Raw genomic sequence first — 10,426 nt, forward strand, 5'->3', positions numbered from 1 at the left:
AAGCTAGCGTTTTAATTGTTGCAGCCGAAGAACAATCCGAGCAGATTGTCACAGTGTTTGCCTGCAGTCTCCTCCATAACGCAAAACACAAAACAACAACTTTTTACTTAAGGTAGAACTTATAATAATTTTTCATGCGTCTTTCAGGTCTCCACATATTAGCTACTTCAGAAACGAGAAGAAACCTGGGGCGAGTGAGACCGTCAATCTCCCATCTTTTGTTTTGTCCCCCAGCAACGGTTAAGACAAAGACAAAGTTAATCGGCAGCATTTCATCTCCGTATCCCGGAACCACTTAGGCGCTACGAAGGGGAAGGAGAGACTTGCCGATTTCGTTCCCCGCCAACCTCGTTCCCAGGCTTTCTCTCTCAAGGGAGGCAGAGGAACAAGATAGGTTCCCCGCATCCCCGGCTTGTCATATTTCTGCGGCGAACGACTCGAATGAGTGAAGATAAATTGCAATGAACCAGCGTGCAAGGTTATATGGGAATATTTAAACTGATCTGAACTTACAGTCTTTGAAATCATTCTTTAATTAATCTATGGCAGTCTCTGAGAGCAGATTTGAGACATTTGACGACTTATTCAGTGACTGACTGGCTCCCTTGACAGTTGGCAATAAGTTTGTTGCTTTTTTGACAGCTCATAGTTAATTTTAAGGCCGTTTGACGGTTACCCCTTCAAGACCATCTTTTCTCAACCACAGATGAAAATTTAATTTTTTAAACTTTATTTTGTAGGAGTTACAACTAAAACGTACAATCGATCAACAACTTCTTAGTCTAAAAACCAACACATACTGATGCCACCCTCAGTCAGTAAAAAGCGCGGTATTGTGAAATGTCTGTATGATCGGGCTAAACGTCTCGTGACCAACCAAAATTGTCGAACGAAAATTGTCGTTTAAGTTCGCTCGCAGTACATCCACGCACTGAGCTGTGATTGGTCGGTTCGTGAATTCTTAAGAATGAATGAGAACACTGGAAACAGTGGTTTCTTTGATAGCCGAATATGTGCTTCGAGCTCAACGTAAAAACCTAGGGTCTATGGATCGTTAACTCAAAACTAACTTCTAGATTGTAGATTTGGTACCAATCACAGCTGTGGCTTGACAAAATGCCTTTAAACCTAAGCTGAACGTGATCCTAATTTTATCTGCAGCAAGCGTAAAACAAAAGCTATATTTATATGGCAGAGTATATAGTTGTGCGTGGGTAAGCTAACCACTAATTACACTGCAGAACGTGCCATTGTCCGATGGTATCGGAAACTAGGATTTACGCAGTTCTTTGATCATACGCACACGTATTTGATCTAAGAAACTTACCATATAATCGAACACCTAAACCTACTAAACTAATCATGCAAGTTGTATTCTCAACAAGAAGAGATAAAAGTCCTTGTCACTTTAGCATAGAAGAACCGCAAACCGTTTAGAAGACACTTTTACACAGCTTGCTAAGGTAAGTGCAATAATGAACAAAAGTTGTTTACAACCATTCAGAGAACTAAAAGTTAATTAGACTAGACAGGGTTTGAATTTTGGTTTAAACACAGAAAATAATAAAGGTCGGTGCGGTGACCGAGACGAGACCAACGCAATGTACCAATACCCAAGCAAATTTCCTGGCTTTACAAATTGACCGTGGGAAAGTTTGCTAATATAGTAATTGGTTATGCGAGTGAGCTAAAGTGACAAGGTGACTTTGTTCCTCGGTATTACAAACTTACAAACTTACAATCGGGAACTCCGCCTAACGGTCACCTTGTCAACACGGTCACCCCGTTAATACGGTTTGGCCTGTCCCGATTGTGCTCGTAAAATGCTGGAAAGCTGCTCACTGGAATGCCAAAAAGTTGCTTGAAAAGTGCCGAAAATCCAAAAAGTTGCTACCTAAATTTCTTTATATCTTTATATAAACGTGAATTAAAAGCTTTGTTTTGCTAATTGCTAACATCAGTCAAGAAAGATAGCCTGAAACTTAGCTTTAAAGAGTGCTTTCAAATATGGACGAAATTTAAGGATACTCTTAAGTCTAACGGAAAAAAAACATTAGGCCTGCGAGACGTTGTCAATTGGCAGGTTATGTGTTCAAACTTCAAAAGATTGAAGACTGTTAAAAAAAATTCCGCATAAATTGAAGCTTTCTATGAAATCGATGACTTTTTTGTGCTTGATATGTGCTCTAAACCTATATTTTGCTAAAAAGTTGCTCAGAAAGTCAAAACTTGCTCGAGGTTGCTAGAACCGCAAAAAGTTGCTCCAAACGCCAAAAGTTGCTCCAAAGTTGCCGAATAGTTCAACATGCACGCTTAAGAGATGTAAGAGGCCAATCTTACCCCATTTATGACTAATCACGCACGTTATTTCATCGGTTGACATTACATTTTTTTTCGGTAGCTGGAAGCATACTTGAGAAAATCTTGATAGGCAGAAAGTAACAATTTCCAATTTTCAAAACCCGCGTGTTGCGAAACATTTTTGAAGGATAATAAACGCAATAGCCTCCATTTGGTGCGAAAAGATGCTCGGACATTTGTCCTTGGACATTATCTGTTCCTCAAAGCTCACAGTTTTCCGTGAGCGTAGAAAACTGTTCGCCTCTTGAAACAGATAATGTTCGCGGACAAATATCTGAGAGTATTTCCGCGCCAAATATAATAAAGGCTATTTTATAATTCATCAAATATTTTCGTTCGCACGCGATTGGTCTAAACGCGTCATGTGACAGAGTATGTCCTAGCTAAAACGGGCGAATATCCGGTGATATTCCCTGATTTTAAAAAGATCTCACGTCTTGCGAAAAGTATTTGAAGGACAGTAAACACAATAGCTTCCATTTGACTTAAATAATATTCTCGGATATTTGTACTTGGACATTAACTGTTCCTCAAAGATCACAGTTTTCGCTTTTCGCTTCTCGGAACAGATAACGTCCGAGGGCAAATATCGGAGCTTATTTTCGCCCCAAATGGAGGCTATTTTTTATCTATCTTTTCTTTTCTTTCTTTTTTCTTTTTCCCAGATGTAGATTCTGTGGAAAAAAAAAGAAAAGCCTATGTATCACAAAATGTGTTGAGAATTAAAATACATTTGCATTGGGTGCCAAAGTTTATGTACCATCCTACGGAATTGCTAATACCCAACAGCGGCAACACTATCAATTGAACCAAAACGGCGAGGTTCCATGTTAGTCCCCGCTCAAAAAATGAAACTACAACGTTCCAGATAAGGCTAATGTTCCGCTTTCCGAGATACGACTATGCGCAGAATTCTCCGCTAATACCCGCATAGTCCCGGGATTGGGAGGCGAGGATTGACATTGACTGGTGCATTGGAAAGACAGTTTTGTTCGCCTGCCTTGCTAGTAGGTAGTATAGGAACTGCAATCTCCCGTTTAGTTTTCCGTCAATGCAGATTGGGAAATTTATCACAATCTCCTAGACACTTCAGGGTGTTGACTTCTGGCACCGGATAGTATGGAAATATGTCACCACAGTAAAATATGACGAAGATTACCTCTGTCAGAGCCTTGCTTTGTTGTCTGGCTGTGCGGTTCTGTAGGTTGCGCCTGTGAAACGCTCCCGTGGGGACTATCCAGACGTTGTATCGCGGACTCTGTCTCCCCAATTTCAGCTGCCAGTCGGTCGTCATTTGCGTGAACTGAGCCAACCGATTTGTGTGAGGTTTTTACCAAACTAATCTGCAATTAAAAACTGCATTTAAACTAACAAATTAAGAATCTTCGCTGATATTCTCAATAAGGCATCGCGCTTTGCCTAAAGTACATTCTTTATATGAAAAACTGGCTGACAAAATGCATCTGAGGTGTACCTAGCTGAATGCAAACAAAACTGGTCATACTCGGAAATGGTCAAAACTAAACTTACTAACGGGCGTCTGTGTTATGCATCAGGTCTAGTTTAAAATTGAAATAGGGACTCAAAAGAAGTAAACAATATCAGAATAGAAAACTAGTTAAATTTTTTTTTATAAAAAAAAAATAGTTGTAGAAACATTAGATGTTACTCACTGGGCTTTTGAAGTCTTTCCTGGTGTCCTGGATGCGTCTGGGAGATTGATCGCTAGAGGAGTTCGACACTGTGAAAAAAGGAAGTTTTTCTTTTTCACTTGTGTTACAAATTTTTGCAGATCAACCCTTGACATACAAAATTGTTTCTACACGCGCAAATTTAATTTTACTCAAAGAATCCTTAGACCCCCTCCACATCACGCCAGAGAAATTTGAAAAGGCAGCTTTATTTCTACTCGATTCTACGGTGAGGCTAACCGTCCACACTAATCCGTCAAAAGTGGTCCATACCGCCGGAGCGTACTCCGGTTTCCTGGCATGAAGCGACCAGGAGAATTCCTAGCTCTCCAGCCTCCCGGAATGTGAGTCGACCGTCTCAGGGTTACCCAGCATTAAATTCACCGGTACGCACTTATTTATATCACACCTGGGCGGAGAGAGGGGAACAGTAAGGGGAACAGTAAGGGGAACAGTAAGGGGAACAGGAATGGCGCAGTGATGAGAGTTCTCCCCTTCCACCAGCTCGGTGCCATATGTGGGTCGAGTTTGTTGTTGGTTCTCTCCTTGCTCTGAGAGTTTCTCTTCGGGTTCTCCAATTTTCCTCACTCCACAAAAACCAACATCTCCAAGTTCCAATTCGGCCGGGGTAAAGGACCCGCATGCAAACCAGCTGAGGCTGATGTGGTTTCCTCCCTTAATATTATAATTTCTTTATTATATATTTATTCGAGACTTAGCGACATAATGATATAACGACATAATCGCTTATGTTGGTAATGTAAACATCGACATAAAGACATAAGGTTAGGTGAAAAAAAGACTTAAAAAATGGAGCAGGAAACACTTATTTCGATTGCGATAATTCTTTTTCGTTTCTTCGACGATGGAAGACAAAGGGAAAGAATGCTAGAAGAAAAACGTGGACACAGCTGATCTTTCAACAGGAAGCTAGGAGAGCACACGGCCAGTACCACAACCTCTTCAGAGGGTTTAGTTTGGGTGTTCGAAATTATTATTTCAGGAATTAAAACGGAATTAACATTCCTGATTACACTTTACAGTCGCCGCCATTTTCAAAGAAGTGCTGGTGACGGACTTGGCTCGACAATTCTCGCACCGCTCTGATTGGTTCTTTGTTATGTTATTATGTCGATGATGTGCACACTTGTTTTAACAGAAACATAACGTCATAACGATATAAGGAAAAGATCACAGAGTTTTTTCCTGATGTCATGATGTTCATGTCGTCATGTCTTTACCTCTATTTTTAAGTTTTTTCTCACCTAACCTTATGTCCTTATTTCGATGTTCACATTACCGACGTAAGCGATAATGTGGTTATGTCATTATGTCGTTTTATTAAATAACTGAGCTACTAGGCGCGCTGTCATTGGTCGATAGGTGTGTTTAGATGAGAGTATGTAAACACGGTTGTGACGTCGTTTTAGACTCGCGCGTATTTTGGAGAATTATTTCATGAAAGCAATAGAGAGCAATCCCGTTGAAGCCTGAATTTTTTTTCAGACTTTATTTTCACAGCTGCTGAAGTTGTTTATGTGAAGTTTATATGAAATAATTCATATATGAAGAATGATCATCGCAGTAAATGTTCCAATTTAAGCAATTGGAAAGAAGAAGCCTGAAAAAATCAGGGCTTCAACGGGATTCGAACCCGTGACCTCCGCGATACCGGTGCGATACTCTACCAACTGAGCTATGAAGCCACACATTGGGAGCGAGGTCAATTTATTGAGTTCATATTTTCCCGTGAGGAGTGAAATGATGTGAAGTTTATATGAAATAATTCATATATGAACTGCGGTTGTAGATGAAAGTGAAGAATGATCATCGCAGTAAATTTTCCAATGCGATGATTAATTATATTTTCATATCTTTCTCCTCGATTTAAATATGTGATCTTTCATATATTCACTGGTAAAGTCAGAAGTGTTTTCATAAGTTTTAAAAACTGTAGGGAACATCGGAAGAAAGAAGCCATTAAAGTACACGCAATTGACGTGCGAATTGCGTAGGTGTCTAATCACAGTTGGATACCCACGTGATCGCGCGTCGATTACGTGACAAAGAGGCGCGCGGAGGAACCAATCACGATCAAGAATATTATAAATTTTTCGATTAAGATGCAAATGACAAAAACACTCTTACCATCTTTAAACTCCAGCTTCTTTTTAACGTCTGAAGCAAGCGAACCCACTTCAGCCATACGCGCTGTAGTCTCAGGTGTTAACCCTGGCCTATCTTTCTCATTTGTCGTCTTGTCCGATGTATCCCCTGTGAATTTGTATGTAGAGAGAATTATTACTGATATTTAACATAGATCAGTGTTACGTGTCAAAACAAGTCCATAATGAGATGGATACACTATCAAATACTCAAATACGCCTCAAACTTTAAAGGTTTTGTTGGCTGGGTAATGCTTATACCTGCTAAGACGCTAATGAAAACTTCAAAGACTTCCAAGTGTTGGGAAGAATGTATTAATAAAAAAATCGTCTCTCTCTTTGCCCTTTTTCAAATTTTAGATGTGCCTCGATTGAATCTACATTTGACATTACAAAGGGGTGGAATTCAAGGATAAAGCTACTGAAGCTGAATTGAAGCTTATTAAATAGCCCGGCCACAAGGATGGTATAAACGTGTGTGGATAGCTATACAAAAGATCTGGTGTTTTGCCAGCTACAAATTGAGAGTTGCTCGGTTCTATGTTCGACCTTAATCGTGTAAAAACAGATGAACCGCTCGCTCAAATTAAAATGAAGCGTTTTACTGCCTTAAGCCATTACACCGAAACATCCTGTTAATTAATGTGTTACCCATAATCTTATACTTTTCAGCAGTTACCTTTTTCGGACTGGCATTTTCATTATGTTTTTCGCGTTATAATACCACCTCAATATAAACTCGGTTTCTGCATGCCCAAGAAATGACAGCGTCTCAGAAAAAATTCCTTGAAATAATGATGTCGATTCAATTATTTCTTTGGATATGAAGTAATATTAAACTTCTCGCTTTATCAAAACTAGGTGCGGTCTAAATTGACGTTATAATCTCGCAGCTTTGTACGCGCTCATTAGTTGATCTAACAATTTTGTAGTTTAAAGTTACATAACGGTAAATTTTCTTCAAGCATTCTCGGGAACTGCGGAATTATCCAGTAGTATTTCTCGAATTTCGAAAATTTCATCTCGGAAATTTTTGTTTCTTTCAATTTTGCTCCGGAAACTGCTTATCTTGCTTTCTGATTGGCTCCCGGTTAACAGCGACTAGCGGGCGTTTTATCTTAGAATTTATATAAATGGAAAATGGAATGGCGATGTGTTATTAAACTTGATTACGAGCAGTCCCTCTTTTTCCTCAGTTCGTTGCGCAAGAAGCAAATTCAAATAGAGCGGAACATTCGTGCAGACGAGTAAAAATATACAGGGTAATCTTTTGCATACGTCTTATCTAACTTTCGTACGGAGCAGACCCAATTTACTACTAGTTGGAATTCGTAACAATAAAACTGTATAGAGGGTTTTACCTTTTTGTTTCAAATTTCGAATGTTCAATTCAATAAAGTGAATCATGATCATTCTCTGACATATCCACTGAACAGGCATGTTTTTCATGCATGCAAATCAAGATCGTATAGCCTGAAGCGTACCTGAAGTCCAGACAAAGATCTGTTGGCTATTGAAGCGATGAACTGAATTATCCACCAGAAAAAGTTGGCAAATTTGAATAACAAAAAGAGTGTTTTGAAACTGCAAAAAGCTAGAAATATGACTGGTTCATGCTGTCAGGGCAGCTGTTTTCAGTTCCTATTCGGCCGTTTCTCTGCTTCTAGAATGTCCTTACCGTAGATGCTTATGTTTTCTGACCCGAGAACTGAGTGAGAAGAAGCCGGAAAATAAAATGGAATTCGAAAGCGGACTTTGAGAAAGTCTAACATCAACCTTTTCAAATAATTTGAGCATAGTCACAACTTTGTTACATAACGAAAGTCAGCCGGAAAGTGCACGACTGAAAATACTGCTCTAGCTTACCTCTATCTTGCTTGATGAAAGGTTTAGTCTTGTACGTAAGCAGACTGTCAAGTTTAAGGATAGCCACAACAGGCACATGATCCAGCAGTGGATTTTCGCTGCTTTCATCTTCTAAATCGAGAGGCTGTACCCAATACACTGTGATGTCAGAAGGAATTGTAACTGAGGCGATAAAGTTATCCTTGTAGGATACGAAATTACGGCCAGGTCCTCGTGACTCCCGCTTTTTGTCTCGATTGCATAACTTATAACTTGATATCGTTACTCCGTATTCTGTTTGCTTAACTTTACTTGCGTTCAAGTTAAAGTCCCCTCCAATGATAAACGAGCGTAGCCCTCCCATCTCACAAACTTCACGCAAGAAGCGAATGAGACCGTGGAATATTTTTAGTTTAGTGACTTCGGATGGACGCCATGGTCCATGCCATGAAACTGCCAAGAAGGATGCGTTTGTTCTACGACTTCTTAATTTAACCATGGTAGTTCTTGTCCTTACCTCACTCACGTCTACATCAGATTCCTCCTTTTGCAACTTTTCCACAATTTTTGTGATTGATACCTCCGTACCTTGCACAGGGTCGCCATCAAATTCTTTCGGGCGCCACATCACCGCCGATTCCTTATCCGTAACAGCATACTCGTATTCACCATAACATTTCTCGACCACCTCTGTCTCAAATTTGTCTGGAACTTCTTGACAAAATATCACAGAGGCAGAGGAACGCTTGAGAAATGATCCAGTCAGGTGTCTCCGATTATCCGTAATTCCTTTTCCATGGTTCTTCCCGTTCATGTTGATGGTTATGATGTTATGATGTGATGAATCATGTTCAGTTACCCCATCCGGGATATCTAACATTCGACTCCGAGTACCTTTATAAGTTGTAGACGCTCCTGGAGTTTTAGCTCTTGTAGGATCCTCCATCGATCAGATCATACGGACACCTTTGTCAGCTTTGTAGCAATAGTCGTGTTCGTTTGCGATTGCCTCGCGATTGCGGACGTAATTAGTCACCAGCACCCCCATTCCCTCAATTTTTCGTACCCAGAGCCAACTTTCTCTCTGTCTCTCTTAACCGCCAAGGCCCTGGCACGAGAAAAAAATCTTCACAAATTCATGGCGTGTTTCCTTCCTAAAAATGTCACAGGCTAAAACCGTTTGAATGGTCGCATCTCTGTTAGTCATACGCCATGTTTCACAACCGAATAACAGACTAGCTATAACGTTGGACCTAAAGAACTTCAGCTTAGTTTTCAATTTCAGTTGACTGCTCTTCCATATTTTTCTAAGCTTGCTGAATGCTGCTCTGGCTTTTCCAAGTCTGCTTTTCATGTCTTCATCTGAGCCCCCCTCCTAGGTCACTGTTCCTCCTAGATAAACAAATTTCGACACCGTTTCCAGTTCTTTTCCATCGACCCGGACCTTTCTGCCTGCGGTGTTGTTCCAGCACATCATCATGGTCTTTGCTGTGTTTATCTTGAGGCCCGTCATTTTTGCATAACGTCCCAGGTTGCTGACTTTAGTTTGGATATGACTTCTACTGCTAGAGATCAAGGCTAGGTCGTCCGCAAAGTCAAGATCTTCTAGGAAGTTGTTGAAATTCCATCTGATACCCGTGTTCCCGTGTTTGGTGGTCTTTCTCATAACCCAGTCCACAACAAGCAGGAAACGAAACCCTGACATACAACAACCCTGTTTAACATCGGTTTTGATCTCGAACCAATCGTACACACCTGACCTATCAATTACAGCGCATTCACTCCGACTGTACATCACTTTCACCATCGTCACAATCTTCTCAGGAATGCTGTAGCTCCTCACAATCCTCCATAGTACAGAACGATCTACAGAATCAAATGCTTTCTCGAAGTCGACAAAGCAGACATAAAGGTTGGCGTTCCATTCAATACACTGTTCAACGATATTGCGCAGTATAAATGTTTGTTCCGTTGTACCGCGGCCCTTCCTGAAACCTGCCTGTTCTTGGCGCAATTTATTATCAATTCCAGCCCGTATTCGTGTAATTATGATTCTGCCTAGAACTTTTGCTGCAACCGCCATAAGCGTTATGCCTCTCCAATTGTTGCATTCGGTGAGATCGCCTTTCTTTGGTAGTTTCACTATCGATCCCCGTTGCCAGTCCTCCGGTATTTGTTCTTGCTCCCACACCTTATGCAAGAAGTAGTGTAAGACATCCACAGATGTTTCCAAATCTGCCTTTAGAATCTCAACGGTCAAACTATCAACCCCCCACAGCAGTTCCGTTCTTCATCTTCTTAAAGGCTGCATAGATTTCAGCCTTTGTTGGTGCATCAACGTCAATAATTGCTTCAGATTCAGGA

General features: G+C 40.5%; 1 protein-coding gene across 2 annotated transcripts in view; it reads right to left on the reverse strand.

Annotated features, from left to right (window-relative positions):
• Nucleotides 1–10,426, reverse strand: part of LOC145493272 (uncharacterized) — a 219,932-nt gene that overhangs the window by 212 nt on the left and 209,294 nt on the right. The window contains exons 1-5 of one of the 2 annotated variants that reach the window (XM_081472697.1): nucleotides 8,084–9,125; nucleotides 6,201–6,326; nucleotides 4,035–4,102; nucleotides 3,521–3,704; nucleotides 1–3,035 (exon numbers count right to left, since the gene is read on the reverse strand). The exon at nucleotides 1–3,035 is cut by the window's left edge and continues 212 nt beyond it. In XM_081472697.1, coding sequence (XP_081328823.1) covers nucleotides 2,980–3,035; nucleotides 3,521–3,704; nucleotides 4,035–4,102; nucleotides 6,201–6,326; nucleotides 8,084–9,008 — 1,359 coding nt within the window. In that variant the 5' untranslated portion in view covers nucleotides 9,009–9,125 and the 3' untranslated portion in view covers nucleotides 1–2,979. Of the gene's footprint in view, nucleotides 3,036–3,520; nucleotides 3,705–4,034; nucleotides 4,103–6,200; nucleotides 6,327–8,083; nucleotides 9,126–10,426 lie in introns of those variants that run through there. The other variant, XM_081472700.1, reaches the window with a different exon arrangement.

This window comes from Orbicella franksi, chromosome 7, assembly GCF_964199315.1.
Source record: "Orbicella franksi chromosome 7, jaOrbFran1.1, whole genome shotgun sequence".
Lineage (NCBI taxonomy): Eukaryota > Metazoa > Cnidaria > Anthozoa > Scleractinia > Merulinidae > Orbicella > Orbicella franksi.